Here is a 22539-nt window from a genome sequence, read left to right as displayed (position 1 = left end):
TAGGCTAATTGATGAATACATTAACTCACTCTCTCTATATTTATGCACCTCATAAACATCCTTCTAGTTTATAAAAGTGATGATTGTAAGTCTAAAAAGATATGAGAAGGAACCCTTCATGAAAAGTCTTTCTAGCATCTCTTGGCCTCTGCAGCAAAGAATTCTGGGAGGTTGAGTATTTGCTGAACCTGCTTTCTGAAACAGTCAGCATATATTGTACCTCAACACAAGTCTACATGTTTTACATACCTGGAGTTGGTGATGGTGTTGGGCATATGGAATTATCTGTGGACCAATCAGAGATTAAATTCTAAATGTGTGACTATAATCAAAGTGAAAATAAAACCTGATCAGTTTAAACAGAATCTTATTGACTGTGTGCAGGTTACTCCTTCAGCTGTCTTCCTTACTTGTGATTGGCTCACAGAACTCGTTGTTGGAAGGAAGTCCATATATGCAGGTACAGGATTGACTGCTGCATGAAATGTTACTGCTGCACACGTCACATGGCCAAGCAAAGTCGCTTTCACACACACACTGATATCCATAAGTGGAGTTTGGATCACAGACTGTTGAAGATATTTAAAAAGTTAAAAAAAATATATAAAAAAATCATACACCGTTTTATTTTCAGGATCAAACCAAAATAAGGAAAACAAATAATGATTAAGTATACAGCTAGTAAGCAGACACTCTTACCTGTGGTCAAGAATAACTCTGTAATGTTTAAAGACTTTGAGAACGTTGTGAGGAAGGTTTTGTTGTTCAGAGACTCTCTAAACTCGTCCAGCCTATCAGACTGGTAGCTTGAGAACGGGATGTGTACTTCCAGGACTAAATCAATCTCTGTTCAGGCAAATAGATGAAAATTCCAACAGAATTAGGACTACTTAGAAGTTGATAGAACATTCACAAAACTAAACCGTATAATCTTTGACCACTGAGCAAAAGAGGGAAAATGGGAGAGACAATAAAAATAGTTGTTTATTATCATCGTATTTGTTGTATGTTGTCATACCATAAATTGGTGAAGGAGTTGTTAAGACCGTTGTCACTGGAAAACAAAAAACAAAAAAAATTAATAAACACGGGCATTCACAAAAATTGCCTTATATTTAAATTCCAATAATTCTTACAGATGTATACCAGAGAGCAAGGAACCTCTAAATTTATTCTATTTTATTCAAATAAGCCACTTGTAGGCTATAGAAATGTGACCTCTTCAGACCCTAATGCATTTCCATTTACCCCCACATTTTTCTCTAATTCGTACAAGATTGCAAACAGTTAATCTGGGAATCTACCTGGATAGAACTCACGCATGCATGAAGGATGACAACAGACGTCACTAAGTGACATGAGAACTAATCGGCGAAACCAATCAGTGGAATGCAGATCAGCTGGGTGAGAAGCTTTGAGTAGCCGAAGGAAAGGTGACTAATGAACATGGGAATGCACACATATAGATCTAAAACACAGATGTAAAACTCCCATCCTCACTGCTGACACAGTGCCTTTAGATGTGGTACTGTGTCAGCACAACTGAATCGGATAACTCGGTCACCTGCAGGGCTCTGTAGGACTTGAGTTTGTTTCCTGTGTGTGACTTGGGACACAAGCAGAAGTTGAAGAAGATCTCCCCTCCAGGACTGGAGTTTGGTAAAAAGGATTCTCACCAAAAAAACCATCAAGATAAGTATTGAAATGAGAATCTGAAGTGATACACAAAGAACAGAACTCAACACTGAGCTATGAAAAACACCATAAAAAGAAACCCATAAAAAGAGATGACACCAAAACATAACATCAAGCCAAAATGATCCAGGTACAAAGTTCAGTTAAACAAAATGCAAAGCCGTAGCGATCATGGTCAAGAGGTTTTAGAAGCAGGAAGCATCTAGTGTAGCAATATGTGTTGTACTGGCTTCAAAGAAATCTGTAGAATAAGACACTCTTGTTGAGTAGTTGTATTGTGAAGGGGATGATCCAGATACAAATTTCTTTCTGATCATAAAATGTAATACTTTGCAAGAACCCAGGAGTAGAACTCTTGCTATCTCCTCTCAGGTTGTGTCTACAAGCTGTCTAGACATCACACAATGGCAGACAATGTGTTAAGAACACATTCCAGGAACAACACAAACAGCTGCAAGGCCAGAAGGAGATGTTGCTCTTGTAGCTGTGGGAGAGGAGAACAAATGCCTCTGTTGTTTCAGTGAACGTACATACGGGCCGCAAGTCTTGCAACTCAACTGATATTCACATATCTATGACTTTTATAAAACCGACACAAACACTGTGAAAAAATATAGTCACGTTGACCCAATAATGGTGTTAGTACATCTTGGCTTCTGTTTGCACTGCTAAAAAAGCACACCACTGTGCAATCAGCACCCAGAGAGGCTGCAACTGACTACAATCCAACCTGTTTTCTAATTATTTCACCTAACAACTATTTTGCTGCAACTAGGCACTAAAAGACTGTAGAGTGTTGAACTTTCATGTTCAGATGGTCCGACATTTATTAAGGTAAATAAATTACTTTATCCATGTACAAAAGATTTGTTGGTAAATGGGAATAAATTGCATTTTCATCTTTCCAGCATGATGCAGACCAGAAACAATTTAATCACTAGGTTTGAGTTCAAAGATGTAATGAACCTGCTGATGTATTATATGCAACATAGCAGCATGTTTGAATCAAAGCCCCCTGTTTTCTCCTGAGTTTGTTGAGATGTAAATCAAGTAGATTTTTCTTTCTTTCTTTTTTTGTTCAACCTGGTTCCTGGAGCAGATCACAAATGTGTTAAATTACAGCCAAAATGTTTTACATACCTGGAGTAGGAGTTGGGCACACAGAGGAATCTGTGGAGCAACATAGAAAACAGTTTTTATATTTCAGCCAGAAAGCCAGAACTGAACATTCAGGGAGAACTTGCAAGTTTTTTTAAGTTGTAATACAAAAATTAGTTTCCTTACTTGTGACTGGCTGGCAGAAGTCATTGTTGGAAGGAAGTCCATTTAAACACGTACAGAACGGATTGCTGGGGTCATTGCATGAGTTGCTGCTGTTGCACATGTCACATGGCCAAGAAAAACCCTCTTCACATTGACAGAGCAGTTCATCGGTGGAGTTTGGAGAGCAAGCTGGCAAAGGTTTTATAAAAGATAGAAAGTAAACACTTTAAAAGCATCAATCCTAATCAGACGGATTAATCGTTAGTTAAGCCAAAGCTCTTACCTGTGGTTAACTCTACATCTAAAACATCTACGGTCTGTGAGAGCTCAATGGGAAAGGTTTCATTTCTCAGAGCCGCCCTGAGCAAATTAAGTAAGTTTGATGGTGCAGTGGCCAAAGGGATCTGCAGGTCAAGGACTACTTCAATGTCCAGCCATTCTGTTGACATAAAGACCAGATTTATGGTGGTGAACAGTTGTCATGAGGACAAAATCTTTCCACCTGTAAATAACCATGTATATTTTCACTTTACATTAACATAATACTCTGTGTTGGTCTATTGCATAAAATTCCAAGAAAATACACAAAAGTTGGTTTGTAAAACACATTTTTATGACATATTATAGTAGTTTCAACATCTGATTACGATTGGAAACATCCATCTTTTCATGACGTGATTTTACTTAAGATCTGAGTGAACATGTGCAGATTCTGCTGAAGCAAACTCTAAGCCAAGTTCAACTGTTGAGCTATATCTCAGTTCTTCATGTTTTCACATACCTGTGGGAGGTGGAGGAGTTGGCTCGCATATAGTGGCATCTGGAGACGAAGAAAAGAAATAAGGCTAAATAAAAACAACCAATGTTGCATCCCATCACATATTTGCAGCTAAACAAACAAGTTATCTGATCCTGTGCAGACGTCTAATTGAATACTACTAAGAATATTAATTTAAAAAGTAAGAGAACAATATTCTTACTTGAGACGGGCTGACAGTACTCGTCATTGGGAGGAAGTCCATATAAACATGTACAGGTCTGATTGTTACATGAGTTGCTGCTGTTACACGTGTCACATGGCCAAGCAAAGCCGCTCTCACACTGACACTGGAGCCCATTAGCAGAGTTTGGATCACAGGCTGTTTCAAAAACAGACAGACAGTTTTTTAATTCTCATCCACATCAAATCTGACTCAGGAGGTAAACCACTCAACCTGCAGACTCTCTTACCTGTGGTGAAGTAGAGCTCTTTCACTCCCAGAGACTGAGAGATGGATATTGGGAAGGTAAGACTTTGCAGACGACTTCTGACGTAGCTGAATAAACTTGATGAAAAACTAGAGGTTGGGATGAACGAGACAATGACCACATCGATGTCCACTAGATCTGCAGTGGTTAGATGGAGTGGGGGTAAGAGAAGAGTTCACTGCATTAAGATGATAGTGTGGTTTTTATGATGATTAAAAACTGCTTTCAAATTGACAAAATCTTGAGTTAAGTCAAACTGCATGCATTTTGAAGCTGCATTAGGTATTTTTCTTTTTTTTTTTTACATATTTGTCAAAACTGTCACATGGAGAAAAAAAACTAGGCCTTCCTGTTCTTTTAGTGCTATTTGCAGAAACAACCAATGAGAGCCAGCAGGAAAGGCTTAGAATTGTCAGTCACACTTTGCCTCTTGCACACAGCACTCATAAGACTGCCAAGATTGCTGGTTTGGAGCAGCTGTGCTAATTGTGGAGAACAACCTAACATTACAGAAAAACTGTTGATCTGCCATCATCAGTGGTCATGCTAACTAGCCTTAGCATTCATGGCAGGCTCTGTTGTGGTAATTAGCAAATAGTAAGAAGGAGGATGTAAGCAGCACGTACACGAGGATGATTGGAAATGCTACAACCTTCTTCCTGACTCTGATTGGCTGGTTCTGACCAAGTAATGCATTTCTTCAGATGGCAGTAGAACCACTGGTAGGAGCTTGATTATTTCACACACCATCTGTCTCTTATTATTCTGTCAGGTCATAATGACAGTTTTTTGTAAATATGTAAAAAAAAAAAAAAAAAAGTATAAAAGTTGCATACTTCAGCTTTAAGAGGCCCAGTCACATTTAGAAACAATACTAAGATTTGCATGAGCACAATGCATATCATTTATTATTTTCTCCGCCAAACTAATTTGGCCCCATGCACGCAAGAATAAACCCTCATACCATTTGCTTGTGTAGAAGATGGTGTTGCAGTCGTTGTCACTGTGGAGACGAAACACAAAATGAGTTGAGGTTGGAGTCTATCAGCTCAGTGCTGTCATAGCACCAGCACATTTCACTGATGCAGCAGATACATGATGTTTTCTTAAAATAGCAGAAATGGGAACTCTTCCAAACAGCTATGAGGGTTCTGAGAAAACTGGTCGGAGCACCTTCGTTGTTCTTGTAGGCATATCAGAATGCACTTCCTTGTTTCAATTTTTTTTTGTCAGGTATAGAGTGGTAAGTTAAGCATAACTTAAAGTTTTAAAGTAAAACACTTTGCTTTAAACAAAGTGTTTACTTTGTTTAAAGCAAAGAAAAACGCAAATAAAAAAGTCACAAATAAAACGCCGAGGTTATTAGTTTTATACCTACTACTTGTAGTAACTGCATCTTTACGAGTTTTAAAAAGTTGACAGTGATTTAACATTTTGGAAATTGACATAACATTGTCAACATTTTAGAAAATGCCATTGGTTAAAATTTTCCAGAGGGGGAAAAACAAGTGGGAAAAAAGATACTCAAAACCAAATACGATGGCCTCACTCCTAGATAAACATTGCACTAAAAGTCCATTGTTTATCCAACAGTGCATTGTTTTGTTTTGTTTTTTTTTTGTCTTTTTTGCTAAACGCTCTAGCTAACTTTGTAAACATTTAGCCAGCTTAGTTTACCCCAAATTAATGTTTCTGGATAAATGTATTTGGTTGTTTTATAAAACTTTCAGTCAAAGTTTGAGATCCATATCGATGTTTTGACTATCAACTTAAGAATTCTTCAAGTAGTTAGACATTTATATTTATGCTCTTATTTTGAAGTGACTGAAGATCGTTCATGCAGCAGTTAGGTTTCTTATTCTGCCATTCTTTCTTTTTTCCCCCCCCCAATAACTTTACCATATAAATCACAGACAGTGGAGAACAAGATATGAACACAGAAACATGATCTAAGGGTATTTTATAACATGTACATTAACATATCAGAACTAAATTAGCGTTTGATTGTTGTACTCTTTCATAGACATCTTTTGAATTGAATGTAGGCATTTAGCCTTAGCACTAACGACCACGTTAGTGTGCTATTTGCTGTAGTGTTAAAACTACCTTTTATGATTAGTGCTTCAGGGTTAGCGCAGCTAACCTTTTAGTAATGGGGCCCACCACAGCAAATGAGGGTTATATTAAAAATATGCAAAAATATCTTTATTTTGCACATTTGTTCCAGTAAAAAATCTTCTGTTGTTGGTTGTGGTTCACACCTTGAAATAACCTTCATCTTTGACTCCACAAGTTAGTAAAACCATGAGTCCACAAACAGAAATGACATAATATTTTCAAGACAAAAGGAAAAAAATAAATAAACCAACAATATAATGTATATAACAAATTATATAAAAAAAACAGGACAAATAGAGGAAAAACTGGCATTAGAAGAGAAAAATCAATTCCTTTATCAATGGTTTTGCAAAAATAGATTATCGTCTTTGCTATAACAATGCAGTATTATATAACAATGCATTGTTCAGACATATATGTTTTATGAAAATAGCCTATGCAGTTCTGAAATTCATTCATGGATTGACCTGTGCTGTTCTTGTACTGTCATAGCCACTAGATGTCCTTAGGCACCTCTGTTCTTTGTTCCCTTTTCACCATCTGTTTCTCACCTCCCCCACCCGAACAGGTTTAAAGTAAAGTATATCAGTATGGTGGTTTTTATCTTGCATCTGCCTGCAACATACCTACATACTTGGTCTCTCTTCACCTCATCTCTTAGACTTGAATGGTTAAGGAAGTAAATATATCCACACTATTTTAACCAAAAATACATTTAAAGTCTCTCTTGATGCTCTGTATACAGCCTGTGCTCGGTCAGTGTTTATAATACCATTCACAAATGCATTAATTCTTATTATTTTCGCAGTAATATGTTACAGCAAAAATAATAAGTAACATGTTAGAGGCAAAAACATGCTACTAACATGTCACTTCATATTAGTGGCATGTATTTTAAATTGTTATAGTTTTTAGTTCAATATATATAGAGCTTGAATAGAACTTTTGCTCTACTGACTGATGAATGCTGGTTTTTCAGGCCTACCTGTTTGGCTGCTGTTTGACTGGCAGAACTGAACATCAGCTGGCAGGTCATTAATGCAGCCACATGTGCCACCAATGATGGGGTCACAGACCCCATACGTAATGCAGTTGTTGTAAGACCAGGCAAAGTTCTCCTCACATACACACTGGTACCCAGTTATGTTTGGTGAACACACTGTGGGAAGAAGAAAAAAAACAAAAAAACATCAACGCAATACAAAGACTTAATTTTGTTCCCAGAACAGGAGGACATGGTACAGCATTAATGTTTGTCAAAAATGAAAACAACACTAAGCCGTGTTATACCTGTTGTGGTCTCAAGGCTGTTGATTTCCACAGTGTTGTTGATCACAACGGGGAAGCTGAAGTTGTCGAGAATCCTTCGGAGACTCTCGAGGTCAGAGAAGGTTATGACAAGTTGGAGGTCGTGTTCAGTGAAGTTTGAGAGAACAGAAGAGGCTGGAAGAAAAACTTCCTTTAATGACTGTCCTAACAGTGACATTAATGAGACATTTAGTGTATCCAGAAAGGAGCCATTTTTTTCTACAGTGACTCACCTTCTCTTTTCTCTCTGGTATGAAGGATGGATGATGTGGCATCCCTCAGATCCTGTAAAGCATCAGCACTTCTGCTTATCTTTGCAATTTTGACCAATGAAAGTAACTATTTATGTGTTTTACACTGTGAAAGGACAATCTCACATGGTGTGACGCTACAATAAGGTTGGTAACATGCCAGGCTCACCTGAAAGAACACGGACACAGACTGTCTGAATCCTGGTTGGTCGAGAGTGAAGCATATTAACAACAGCAAAACACCGAACCGCAGGGCCTTTGGTAAAGCCATCTTCACTAAAGAGAGAATAAAGGTAAATACCTTCCAAGCTTAAGTGTTCCTAAAAACATCTACAAGAAAACCAGCAATTACATATATACAATCTTACTGGTCTAATGGTGTAAAGACTTGTAGTTGTTGGACCTGTATGATGCCATTCCATGTACTTAGTCATGTAAGCTAAGCTTTTAAATGTTCCCTGCCCAGAAATACACATAAATGCTACAACCATTTCAGAAGAGACCAGTCATATTTGGGTTCAACCATCAGTGTTTACTTAAAAAGGGTTGGCAGAATCATTTAGAAATGGTGATGGTTTATATTTCCAGTAGTTTGTTAAAAGATCAAACTTAAACAAACAAATGAAAAACTTGTCTTGGCAGCAGCTAATGTTAGTGCAGCAAAAGAGAAAGCGAAACCACATTGTTTTGCTTTGTTTATGCCTTTGTTTGGCTAAAGCAAAACTGTACTACAAACTTTTTTTCCCCCCAGAATTTTTACTGTCTTCCTCATTCAGTGTTTTAAGGGAAGATCAGATTGTGGTCAACTAAATTCTCTGACGTCAGCAGATATTATCTTAAATGGGAACAATGACCCTGACATTTATCACTGTCACCAAGTGATGGCTGCTCCCAATCAGAATAATAAACATTAGCTTCACAGATTTCTTCAGGTGAAGAAAGCCAACACCATAACACTACATCCACATTGCTTTTCATTTGATGCAAAGATCCTCTGTACCAAAGATCCTCTGTACCAAAGATCCTCTGTACCAAAGATCCTCTGTACCAAAGATCCTCTGTACCAAAGATCCTCTGTACCAGACCATTATGGTCCTCTAGGACTTTCTCAGTGCAACTCATTTTTGCGACAACTCTTATTTACAAAAGCAATTCAATCACGGAGCCAAACACCCATCAGATAGATAAACATAGTCAGATCATGAGCAAAAGAAGAAAAGAAAAATCCATAACATTTTTAATAGATTCATTGTTGAGAGATCTGTTGCTCTCCAGTTTATTGGAGTTTCATTTATTGCTTAAGAACATTGAGGGGAAAAAGCTGCTTTGACTTCTTGTTGAGAATTTACCTTGTTTTTATAATTTCTTCTTCTCTTACTTCTGACACAAAAGTGAACAATGAGTGCTGTTTTACCCCTACAAAGAGTTTATTTTGAGGTCTTTTACCTGAAGGTGTTGATTCTCTGAGTTCAACCTGAGTCCTAGACCATTCACAGACCAAGACTCTAAAAACAGGCCTGGTTGTAATTTATCGTCGCCTGATGATATGAACAGTTTTTTGCTGTCATTTTCAGTTTTGCAAATCGATGAGCAATGTTAAAAAGTTGCAAAACATTTAACATTTTGCACTTTATAAGATCAAAAAAAGAACAAGATTGTGCAATGCATAATTTCAAGCATGTTTTCAAAATGCTAGGATTAATACAAAACCCATGCCATGTCTTTTAAATTGACTAGGTAAGCAAACCTTGTGCTAACTTGGCCAAATGATTGAGCATAAACATCTATTTATCTTAGGAAAACTTTACAAAGCCTTTGCAAACGTGCTGGTAAAGCCAATCAAGCTAATATAAGAAAATTACAAAGCCATTAATGCATAATGACAGCAATAATCGCAATTATTGTCAGTTTAGATTAAATAAACACAGATGTTTACATATCAAGAAATATTTTGATTAGTTATAATTAATACTAAAATAAGCAAACAAAGGACTAAATGCCTTTGGAATTAATTCCAACTATAGATGGAGAATGATTACAAGTTTTTCCAAAACTGTTATGGAGGCCATGATCTGATAAAAGTACTAAAATCTTAGCAGGGAATAAAACGTTTTAAGAACTCTTCCAGCTGACGGAGAATTGAAGACAAGAGAGGACCAGTCATAGATTTATAAATGACATTATGACAACAACATTAGGACACAAAATGTTTTGGAGTTTGTAATGGAAGCCAGTGTGTTCAGATTATGCAAGAACTGCTTATTGCTACATGAACATAGATGACCTCCTCAGGAAGGTGAAACTGTCAGCATTTTTGCTTTAGTTTTTTGCCCAATCCCAGAAACACACCTGTTAGATGAGTGAATGTAAGTCAACCAAAGGATAATGTATGTGAACAAAACTAACAAAACCACAGATACAAGTGTTTAACTCCAATAGACTATTCTGTATATAACCTAGTGCGTAACCAGCACGTACTTAAATTCCTGACAACTAATGCAGTTTAACCGCCTGTATCTTTATGATGATACAGAAAGTATGGCTCTGTTCCAGAATGTTCATGCTTGCTTTGTCTAGTTCTGGAACAAACAGGCCCCAAAGAATTCCAGAATGTAGTATAAGTAGCTACACCCAGTTTCGAATCTCAACTGTACTCTCTAATATAGTTGCACAACAGTTTTATGTAGATATATATTCCATTATTTAATTATTTAAAAAATTCAGGTGTATGAAAATTTCTGATGTGGAATCCACCAATTATGGTGTTTCCTGCTTAGTTAGCGAAACTACAGCCTTTTGAGGACAGACTAAGTAGGACAACTAGTTGCTGCAATATCACACTGTAGTACACTGACACTTGTCCAGGGTGTAGCTACCCTGTTTTATCTGCTAACTCCTCAGACACAATAGTTACTTTACATACAAATGCTCAGTTTCAGACCTTCAATCGTAATAGCGTCATTGTTATTAACCACATTGATTTTATCCATTAAAATTGTCCCATTTCATGTTATTGACCAACATAAATGATGCATTTCTAAAGTGAAACAAACCTACTACTTACGTAACTCTTGACAAGTCGTAATACTGGTTTCTCTGTAAATACACTAAAGAAAATACAGCTGACTGTATGAGTTCCATTGTCTAGGCAATTATTCATATGGGTGAGGCTGTCCAAAAGCTTAGCTATTAATTCATTGAGTTAAAAAATGAACGTCATATTTCAGTATAACAGCAGATGTGAGGTAAGTCAACTTAATTGACCTTCTCAGACTTGTTTCATTCATAAACAAGCAGAAAGTGACACAGAACGTTTTTTCTTGGTGACTTTTTGTGGCCGCGTAACCACATAAACATCCCTAACAACACACAAACATATCTGTGTCATTTGTCTTTTCAACAATTTCCACTTGGCCGAAAAAACAAAACAATGAAAATGAAGAATAAAAAATGTTTCCCTTATTTTAAAACACAGATATGGGAGACTTAAATGGCTGATTTTAGTGGCTAGTAATGGTCCAGATCTAACGCTAGCTTCTTTGTAAACAAGTAAAAACTTCTGTTTCAGATATGTGTACCATAATGTAGACATATTTTTTTTGCTACAAGTTACATTTTACTCTGGTTTTAAAAGAGACTACTACAATTAATCTGCTTTTAAAAAGGTTTGGTTACAAGGTTGGAGAAACGATAGCGAACAGATTTCTGACATCCCAGCTGCTCATCTCCCAGTTGTTTTTTTCATTTCACGCATACAAAGATAATACTTAACTGATATCCTTATGGCAGAAAACACAATTTATTCCCATTTTATATTTTTGAAACATTTGTCTGTCTGTATTTCAGATTCTTATTACATTATTGTATATATGTAATTGACGTGGAATCTGTCTCTATAATGGGACTGAATTGACTTGATATAATGTGCCTTGACAAGTGAGAAGGGTTGTGGCATTACATAAATAAACCAAGACTGAATTGAATTTTATTTTATTTAGTAAGAGTGTGTTTGTTTTATGCAGGCTGCTGTTTTGTGTTTGTTTGATGCAATATTGTATGATTGCAAATAAACTTAGAAAGAAAAAAGGGAATAAATGCTCAGAGTTTTGTTGTGTCTCAGTCTCTCTTTTTCATTGACTGTTGACAACAACAGTTGCAAATGGGTTGACAGTAAGCTTACTGTAACTGACTTTGTTCAGGTTTTACTAAACATAAAGTGTTTGTTTGAATGCTCCAGTCTGTTCCCCTGAAACACTTTCTGACTCCAGTTTTTGCTATTTTTATTTTTATTTTTTTGCTAGATCTCCCTCCCAAAATGGCCACAACTACTACAGACTGACTTAGACTTTCCTGATGAAATCAGGGGTAAAATTGGGCCAAACTATCTGTAGTGTGTCTCCCGTCAAAGGTTCCTTTCCTGTAGCTTTTTAGCTTTTTGTTAGAGATACATTATCCACCCATTATCCTTTCAGTTATAACACACTCCATTTCATTCTGCTCTTCCACATCAAATTAACCTTTGGCAGAAAATGGAGGATGTCAATCTATCTTGAACTTAGTCTTTCTATGGAACCTTGCTTCAGCTGCTCAAAGATTGACCCTCATCTTACAGTCATGATCCATGTCTCATGACCTCACAGATGTGGGTTTGGCCTCAGTTAAACAGGTAAATCCAGAGGCTTTTTGTCCTAGTTTTGACTTCATAATGTACTCCAGCTGCACCCGCATTGCTACAGGCAAGGGCTAAATCTCTTCAGTCCATTTCCTACTTCCTTTTACAATTAGTTGTGAACAAGACACAAAAAATATTTAAACTTCTCCACTTAAGAATGTTTTTTCTCTTAAGACCTATGCCTTCAGACTTAGAGGAGATGACTCTGCACACTGCTACTAACTGATGTGAATGCCAAACCTTGCACTAATAAAAGTGAGATATTTTGCTCCTACTCATGACTTGTTCATCACTAGTCTCACTGTTCAGTGATGGAAAGAAAACCCTTGAACTCAAACTAAATCTTATGACCGATGAAGAAATTAAAAATATTCATGTTTTCATTACAATCCAACTTTGCAAGCTTCAAAGCGCAAGAGGAAAAATCGAGAAGGCAAACAAATAAAACACACAAACATGCACTCAATCAGACCCCACATCAGCTGATCAAGTTTCTTTTTGTTTATCTGCGCTTTCCGTTGTTACAAAAAACTCGTCCAGGAGAAGTGAATGCTCCAAGTCAATGACTCGATGCAATCTGCTGGGTTTCCTTAGATAGAAACAATCACACTACTTTGAATATTAAACTGGGCTTGCTGTAATGTTTGATAATTAGGATCAATTGGAATGTATGACTGATTTGTTGTGAACTGGAGCTATATAAATAAGCCCCTACAGCAGTGTTATTCAGCTCATTCTGTATAAAATATTCAATGTTTGTCCCTAAAAAACAATGTAAACCCCTGTTCTAACCCCAACATAGCATTAAATGTCACTAGGATGCACTGTGGTCTGTTCACCTTGTAAAATGCAACACCATTCAATACACGTTTCTCAAAACTGTGTGCGCCACTCTGGGGCCAAACAGTGACTTAGAAACTCGACTAAAAAGATGTGGTCAAAGCAACAGTGCAGCAGAAATTCACTTTGAATTTTAATAACTCACAACACTAAAGATATATTTAAAGTACCAGCCAGTTGTACATTAATGTCATTTTTTAAAAAACTACAATCTAAAACTGGGATTCCACTTTATTTATTGTAGTTCCTGTGAAGGTTGAAGATGTTTTCATTTGAGCTAGAGGAGATTTTTTAAACGTTTTACTCCTTGCTTTCTTTCCCAACTACATGAAGTACTTTGTTACTTAAAACTCAGAAGAAGGCATGAGTGAGAGTTATCTCTTAGTAAAAATATTTGAAGGATAGGACTTTTGAAAAAGTTTTAGCATTACACAATTAACAAGCATTGTTAGGTTTTAAAGATTCCTTCAGATTTATGATTGTTTTTTTTTTTTTTTGCATTTTTGTGACTCCCAAAATTTAAACCAAGCTGAAATATTTTGTCCTCGTCGCAATGAGTTTCAAAAAGTCAGTTTACAATGTAATTAAATCAGTACTTCAATACATTTCTTAATCCATCTTGAAAAGTAACTAATCAAATAGCTTACACCAATTAAACACCAAGTGGTGTCATGAAATCATGTGAATGGTTATGCGTAAATGTATTAATTACAAAGTATAGCTGGATGGTCAAGAAAAGGATTCTGTAAACAGGATGCTTAGAACTTAAAAGTATCTCCTGGATCACATTAGGGACAGAGATGTAAAAACACCTTATAATCAACTCACCTACTCTTGTCCTGAGGCTTCCGTCAAAACGGTACTTTCGTCCTACTGCTCTTCATTCCGACACACTGATTTATACTCCCAGTCAAGTAAAAGTCTTTGATTCAACTTCCTCAAAACAAACTCGTCAGGCTTGTTGAGCAAGATAGGTTTTTAACAAATACTCAGGCGACTGTCTATTCACTTTGACTGTGGGGATTGTCCTGTGAAAACAAATGTCTGCGTCATGTCTTTTCAGAGCACCACTACGTCGCTGGAGGACATGCCTATTTCCTTTAGAAATGCTTCTGTGTTTAAGCTACGCTCATCATCTTTGTCTTTTTGTCAACACACACAAAGCAGGCTCACAGATTTCATAAATCTTTCAGAAACATTCAAACTTTCTTAAATCATATAGTGCATCTATGACTTGTGTAAAGTACAATCTGATCTCTGACCTGATTTAACATATCTGATTTCAGATTGAAGCAATTCCTGGGTGACAAGAGGACATATTTTCACACATTGCTAAGGTTGTTTCGGTTTTGATCCTTTCTTCAGCCGAAGAGGCAAACCACTTAGACAGCAACCAGCTAATTCTGATGAACAGATTGATTTTATGTCAGCGAATGTTTCCATGATGGCTGCTGGTCATTTAATAGATTCAACTATTGACTCTATGAAGCCACGTAAATTCATGTGTCACATGAAAGTCAAATCTGATCATTATGCACAGAAAAATGCTGCTGAATGTGGCAGATGTTTTGGTCAATTCAATGATCAGATCAGGCAACAAAACCTCTTCCACAGGATGAAAGACAAAGTTAGATTACCTGCAGGGTAGTTAGCACTTTGTATAGCTAGAGTTAGTAATAAGCTCAAGATTTTCAACCAAAGAACTTTTGAGAAAAGGAGAATAAGTATTAAAAGTTAAAGTTAGTTAAATTAAAAGTTAAATTAAAAGTTGTTACTTGAGAATTTTAAAATATGTTTTTTCTCTAAGGATCTTATCAGGATTTACTGGAGATAGGTTAAGTTTTGAGCTGAAGTAAATGGTTTATCAAGCAAAGGTGTCTGTTGATCGGCAGCTGAGGATAATTACGGCATCAGAGGTAGTTGCTCAAGGAGGACATGTTCATAGACGAAGATTGGTGATTTAGAAGAACATTGCAGGTTCTATCAAATAGAGGCAAAAGTCTGGTTGGTGTGTCTGGAACACAAAGAGACTTAAGCTATGAAACTCTTTAAAAATTAAAATAGAATAAAGACTTAGCTCTTTGATGAGCTGCAGACACGACTAGTACAAGTGCCTTATAAGCTGCTCTTAATGAGATAATGGATAATGACATGCAGGTATGGTAGGAGCAAAGTCACACAACCAGGTAAACACCAGAGCACTGAAAAGGAATAACAGGAAACAGACACGACCCATCCAGCAGAGGGTAATGGCAATACTAGAAGGTTGTCACCTCGATTTTTTAAAATAATTCCCTAGAAAGACTGGATTAAAGTAGTCAGGCAGGGGAAATAGACTCTAAAAAAGTTGGGGTGTGGAGGCAAAGGAGGGGATTGAACAACAGAACAATTGGAAGGGCTTTGTGATTAGTAAGTGACGTTTTGTTGTCTTGCGTTACAGAAATATAAGACTTAGAACATGGGTGTGTGAGTTTGACAACTGGAAGTGCGTAATAGTTAAACAGATGAGAAGGCTCAACAATCAGAGAAGCCTGAGGTAGAGCAAAGAAACATTAACCAGGCACAGGTGTTGGAAATGATCCAGGACATTAAGGCCATCAACACGAGACTGACAGAGAGAGGCCACACAGAGCAAGACCACGGCAAAAACATCACGACCACACAGCACCACGCCAGGACGTCACAAGCTAACTATGATAAGTCTTAACCACTGGCCTGTCTCCAGGAGACAGTCTAGTGGAAGTAAGGACTAAGAGCTCTAAAAGATTTAACAGTTGACAAGTTATAAACATTTCAGATGAGTTGCTTCAGGACTACAATAGGCTCTGGTGTGTAACACTTTATTTCTCAGAAAATAAAGTACATCACATTGCTTAAAAATACTGTGTTGAAAGCCATATGTTTTTACCTGAAGGAAAGTGAGGCCTTTTCATTCGTTTTAAACATCCAAGTAAGCAGGTCAACTGCCCTCATCTGTTTCACAAGGCAGACAGAAGAATTTGCAGTCTTTGTTTAAACTTATGGCAAAGGTCTGTGCACTTTAAGCAACAGATTGTCATCTTCTTGCAAGACTATACAATCAACTTGTTAACAGGTTTTTTTTTAGAAAACTAATTAAAATAGGCCAAATCTAAATCAGAGTAAAATTCAAACAAGTATTCTACTTTAAAATTAGCTTCTTCTTATGAGATATTTAGCAACCCACAAGTTCATGACGATTGGCAGTGAAGAATTGTCAAGAGCTGGAATGCGTTTTTAAATATCAGGACGTAAGGAGTACCCTGAGAGAATGGAAAAATTCTTCATCAGTTCCCATGAGAATTCATAGCTTAATCTCAAAGGTAATTTCATTTTGCAATATTCATATATAGTAGCTTGATGAAAACCAGTGGTTGTGAATAAATAAGATTGAGTTTGACCGTGAAACTGAACCCACACAGTCTTGGTCCTAATTGGAATTTAAGGCATGCTGTTCATCCAGTAACCCTCATACGGTTCTTTCACTGTTACTGGAAGACAGCTGGGGTTGTGTTTACTCCCTTTGTAAAAGCTTACCATACTATCTGATTGAATTGTTGAAGTTTAGTCTAGTTAGAGCATTGTAAACAAGACTGAATAACATTCATGAGCAGGTTTGTTGTAGATACTACCCAAAAAGTCGTCAAAAAAGAATTTTCTGTTTTTGTTATATTACTTCATGGTTTGATAAAAATCTACACCGACAAATTAGTCAGTAGTCATTAGTCGCCACCAACTTCACTACTTTGAAAATAAACAGGATGCAGTTCTTTCATCACACAAGTCCCTTGTTGGCTGGTGTCATTTCTGGTTCATTATCACCCTAAACTCTGTGGGTCCACTTTCACCACGTTTATTCTTCAGTGGCCGTAACTTTGTTTTCCTTTACATCTTGTGTGCTTTACAAACCCCTGTGGAAAAGATTAGTTGACAGTGTGCCTGAGTATTCTAAGGCAACGGTAGCTGAGGGACTGTCAACAGACCACACACATTCACACCTCTAATTGAAGACTCTATCCAGAGACATCATCCAAACATGCACTGTTTTTAGTTTGTGTTTGTTTTAAAAAGTGTAATATGATATAATTTTTGCAAATATGATGTTACCTTCATTTTAAAAATGATATTAAAAAGTACAAACTAAATGACAACTTTTCACCTTTTGGTATTGATGGAACCGTAATACAGTTGTTCTGTTAATTTTGATAGTAGTTTGTCTTGCCTTTGCTTTTAGATGCAATGTTCTGCCTGGATCCCATACAAGGTTGAATTAATGCACCTGATTGAACCATGCTGTGTCAAGATGCCTTAATTTTTTCCAGCTCCATTTTTTTCCACCAATTAATCAGAAAAGTCTATTTTTTTTCTTCTGAAAGCCAGATGTATGGAAGTGACAAAGTTAACACGTTTCCCACAACACTCCACTGATTAGAGATCTAAGATATCGTTCTTGGAATTTACTGAAGCCACTCCCTTTGTTCAGTCCGTTAACATTTCTACTAAGAAATTTTCTAGAATTTTTACATTCCTTTTTCAGTCAGCAGATTGTTGGATAACTCCAAAGCAACAGCAACTTCTGTATTCAACTGATTAAACTTTAGCTTTAATAACATAAAGCTACATAATTTTAAAAGTTTAATCAGGAATGCTTTTGTAACAAATTTATGTAGGATCATGATTTCTTAGTTAATGTCAAGTTGTCGTAACAAAGACATTTTGAATAATGTCACCTTTGTATTAAAAGTGTCATAATTTACCGAATGACACTTTATGTCAACAGTCATAAATATTCATGAAGACTTATTGATGTTTATGATGGTGTCATGACAGTCATATTCACAACCTGTCAAATAAAGTGTTACCGTCTTATTTTTAGAAGGACTTGCACACAGAAGTGTTAAGAATATTTTAAAAAACAAGATTAGCCAAAATAATGAAAACACAGAGGGACTGCCAATGTCTTACTGTTTTTGCATCAAGTGCCTCTAAAAATGTATACATGGTGAGGAAGGTCACAAGTGTAAACTAAATTTTTGACTTTAATGTAAGTGAATTATTGGAATTCAACCAGAATTAACGATAAATACTTATTATATATACGTAGATCTATTTATTACCATTGGGTGGTTTGGAGGCAACAGACGTCCAGCTCCAACGGCCTCATTCTCGGACCCTTCCTCTCCAGAAGGAAGAGTCCGACATTGTTGGAGGCATCATTGTTGAACTATATGGCTCAAAAATAGTGTTGTAGTTATTCAGTCTTCATCACTCAATCTAGCTTCTTCCTCCAATTGCTAAAGTCTTTGCTGAAATCGCTCACAACTTCCTCCACTTCTGCGTACCCAGCCTTAGTTGTTTATGTTTTGACTTACCCTCATTACGTCACAAGATGGGACCAACGTTTGACCCAATTACTACAGATGAAAACAGCAACACAGGTTGCTACAATCAATAGTAGCCGTACAGGCACACCTGCTAGAAGGAAACAAATACACCCAATACAACTTTAATTCTATTGGCTGAGAGGTTGCCATGCAACGGTCCATTTTTGTTCCAGAAGCAAGCAGAAAATGTTTCGTAAGAGAGCAGAGAGTCCGAGCAGAGACTAAGTGAGCGTGAGGAGGATTAGCAATAAGGGATGCACCAATTTATTTGCTCGCTGATTTACCGGTGCCAATTTCTTTCATTTTGGGAGATCGGTGATCGGCCGATTTTTTTCAAGTGGAAGCCGAGCTTGTCCACCAATTTTATCTAAGAAAGATCTAAGAATCAACCACTGTCCTCTTTTGCTCTCTGGTGAGAAACGTTTGACTGACAAACCGGTGATCCAAGTTCTGTCTGCACGTTTTCAGTTAACAATAGTTACCACATTGTTGCCAACTCTACAACTTTCTTGCTATGTTGAGCAACATTTCAGACAAGAAAAATTGGAATTGGAAGGTTAAGCATTTTAAAAGATCGTTAATTGGCGATTGGCCAGAAAACTGCAATCGGTGCACCCTACTCGCGATATTATTCAACAGGTGGGATGTACAGACACACATACTCTTAGACTCACTGATCATTACTCCTGTCTGATGGAAGAAAGTTACAAAAATCTCATTGGACAGTAATTATGATGGTGTAAATGAGGTTGGCAAGGAGTTTCTATAAAGGATTTTGCACAAAGACTCATGGCACAAAGCAAATACTGCTGGTGAACTGACTACCTGTAATTGACAGTTTCAAATAAGTAAGTACTTGACGTATTTCTGATGTGCTATCACATGTATTTTATGTTATGTTTATGTTTCAGATATGTTTTTTTTTTTTTTTCAATTTTTAGGTCATGAGCCCAGATGTGACTGTGAACAGGACAGTTATTATGACTCACTTACACCCATGCTATGAAATGATTGACTTCAGTTACAAATTAACCATGACTCCTTCTGTTATATGTGTAATGTTATATGGATTTCTTATGCTATTATCTACTGTAACTGTATGTGGAAACCTCCTTGTGGTAATATCAATAGTTTATTTCAAACAGCTTCACACACCCACCAACACTCTCATTCTGTCTCTGGCTGTGGCCGACCTGCTGGTTGGGATTTTAGTGTTTCCTCTCAGCATGGCCTTCTCTCTCAGTTCATGTACCTACAATGAGAGTTTATTTTGTAAGGTCCGTGACAGCTTTGATATATTGTTTAGTACATGCTCTATTATGCACCTGTGTTGTATTTCAGTTGACAGGTACTATGCTGTGTGTCAGCCTCTCACATATAGATCTAAAATCAGCCGTCATGTTGTTGCCATCATGATCGCAGTGAGCTGGGGTGTTTCTGCTCTCGTTAGCATCGGTGTGATAATTCCTAGATTAAAAAATGAACAATGTTTGGAAAACTGTTTTATTGATGTTCTGATGGCAAACACAATTGGACCTATATTATCATTTTACTTTCCAGTGGTCATAATTCTTTGCATCTACCTGAAGATCTTCCTTGTCGCACAGAGACAGGCACGAAGCATCCAAAGCATAAAGTCTGGAGCAACTGCCAGTAAGATGGAGAGAAAAGCCACCAAAACTCTGGCTATTGTTCTGGGAGTTTTTCTGTTTTGCTGGTCTCCTTTCTTCCTTTGCATCACCTTTCTGCCTTTTACCAGTAATCCAGTACCAATTCCAGTGATTGAAACACTTAACTGGTTAACATTATCCAATTCAATGCTTAATCCATTTATCTACGGGTTTTTTTACACCTGGTTCAGGTCAGCTATTAAAATTATTGCTTCTGGGAAAATATTACGAGGCAATTTTACTAACTTGAGACTGCATTGAATATCAATATGCAAGCAGCAGAGGTTTTTTAAGTGAACGTGAACTCATTCCAATATATTAAATTTTGAGAATTTAAGTTATGCTCCATTTAAAAATCTTGTTAGATGAACCAAAGCACAGATTTGTTGTGTTTGTTGACACTTTTTAAACAGTGAACAGTTAAACTGTGATTATAACCTGTAGTAAAAAATACAGGTAGGGCTCAACCTGGTCTACTGTTAAAGCAATGGAAGAAATATTTCCAGTTTTTGGAGGGTGTGGGGGTTACATTTTTTGTGACATTAGTAGCCTTTCTTCATCAGTAGGTGAACAGAGAGAGAAGGGGAAACCATGCAGGAAATTGTCCATGACCAGAAATAGACCTGAAGACAACTGCATAGAGGACTGTAGTCTCTCAATATGGTGCGTCTCTTTCCAACATTTGTTTGAGAAATGTTATTTTAATGGTTAACCTTGATAAAAGGAATACATTTCAAACAAAAAAGTAGATGGATTTATTGCAATATTGAAACAGCAATGCAATTTTGACAATGACGCTGCGTTATGCACAAAACATAATAAAATTCCATCATTTCCCTCTGGATTTATTAAGGATTAAGGATTTATTGAATCCTCTTAGATGCAGTAAATACAGTTGTAATATAAATTCAGTTATTCTAAGTTGAGATGTTACCAAGTTGCTCATTTAAAATTTACATTAACAGCATTAGAATTACCTTGTTTAGTTTCATCCCATAGATTAGACCAGATGACTTAATTTGAATTCCATGGAGATCGGGTTAAGGGAAAGTTCTTCAATGAAGGTAGAAATTTGGTAAATTAATACACTTTCTTTATTATAACAATCAGGGGCGCCATATAGGGGGGAAATACACAGAAATTAAATAAAATGTGGCCCTGTCAATTACAAAATTAATCATATTGTTTTTCTAAAATTGTTTTTATCAGGTAAAAATTAAATGTTACCACTCCCACACCAAAAAGCACGCATCCATATTTGCACTGAACTCCCCTGGATCTGCATGAAATGGTTCGTTCCTGCTTGGCGAGCTTGACGGTGACATTTTCAGCAGCAGTCAATCTATTAGTTAATACAAGATATGTGTCTTAGACAAGGGCTGGGGTGTACATAGAATAGAATAGAATAGAATAGAATAGAATAGAATAGAATAGAATAGAATAGAATAGAATAGAATAGAATATACTTTATTGATTCCCAAAGGGAAATTGCTTATTTGTTGAAAGCTACTCCATCCTAGGTAATAAATACAAAATTTGTAAAATATATATATATATATACCTAAGAGTGATGAGTTCAAAATGACTAGATATAAACAAATAAATAAATAACAAGCAATCACATGCAATATATTAATCAGTAAATAACCTATAAATGAGTGCAGAAAAAATTTGAATCAATTAGCACAGACTTGGGCATTGTAAAGCCTAATGGCAACAGGCAGAAATGACTTTCTGTGGCGCTCTATGGTGCACTTTGGTGAAATGATCATCACCTGCTGTTATGAAACAGGAGACACATTTTCATCTGTGATTACAGGAAAATCCTTGCTTTTCACCCATCAAAACCACAGTATACACAAACACAAATGTCATAATGCCAATAATATATTATATGAGTAATTTAAAATCAATCAAGTCAGAATCACACCAAGGAACATAACATGAATTCAACATCATAAATTAAAGCTTGAACTTGTCCAACAACTAAGACAAAAGAATATTCGGTAACACTTTATTTGAAGGGGGTTGAATAAGACTGACATAACACTGTCATAAACATGACATATCAC

General features: G+C 36.6%; 2 protein-coding genes across 2 annotated transcripts in view; one reads left to right on the top strand and one right to left on the bottom strand.

Moving 5' to 3' along the window:
• The window catches only part of LOC106939338 (uncharacterized threonine-rich GPI-anchored glycoprotein PJ4664.02-like), a 31699-nt gene extending 17352 nt beyond the window's left edge, over nt 1–14347 (bottom strand). The window contains exons 1-16 of the mRNA XM_015021712.1: nt 14224–14347; nt 8053–8159; nt 7866–7917; nt 7615–7779; nt 7310–7483; nt 5171–5209; nt 4189–4344; nt 3939–4097; nt 3740–3778; nt 3242–3397; nt 2980–3147; nt 2836–2865; nt 1019–1054; nt 700–846; nt 411–569; nt 250–285 (exon numbers count right to left, since the gene is read on the bottom strand). Of these exons, the coding sequence (XP_014877198.1) occupies nt 250–285; nt 411–569; nt 700–846; nt 1019–1054; nt 2836–2865; nt 2980–3147; nt 3242–3397; nt 3740–3778; nt 3939–4097; nt 4189–4344; nt 5171–5209; nt 7310–7483; nt 7615–7779; nt 7866–7917; nt 8053–8154 (1618 nt within the window). The 5' untranslated portion in view covers nt 8155–8159; nt 14224–14347. The remainder of the gene's footprint in view (nt 1–249; nt 286–410; nt 570–699; nt 847–1018; nt 1055–2835; nt 2866–2979; nt 3148–3241; nt 3398–3739; nt 3779–3938; nt 4098–4188; nt 4345–5170; nt 5210–7309; nt 7484–7614; nt 7780–7865; nt 7918–8052; nt 8160–14223) is intronic.
• A 5484-nt stretch (nt 14348–19831) lies between these two features.
• LOC106939335 (trace amine-associated receptor 1-like) lies at nt 19832–20776 on the top strand. Its single transcript, XM_015021709.1, has one exon. It carries the CDS (start codon nt 19832–19834, stop codon nt 20726–20728), a length of 897 nt encoding a protein of 298 aa, XP_014877195.1. The 3' UTR covers nt 20729–20776.
• The last annotated feature ends 1763 nt before the right edge of the window (nt 20777–22539 follow it).

This window comes from Poecilia latipinna, unplaced genomic scaffold, assembly GCF_001443285.1.
Source record: "Poecilia latipinna isolate Pla-1442-1.1 unplaced genomic scaffold, P_latipinna-1.0 Scaffold2834, whole genome shotgun sequence".
Lineage (NCBI taxonomy): Eukaryota > Metazoa > Chordata > Actinopteri > Cyprinodontiformes > Poeciliidae > Poecilia > Poecilia latipinna.
Note: the sequence above shows the minus strand (reverse complement) of the source record. Positions and strands in the feature narration are given on the sequence as shown.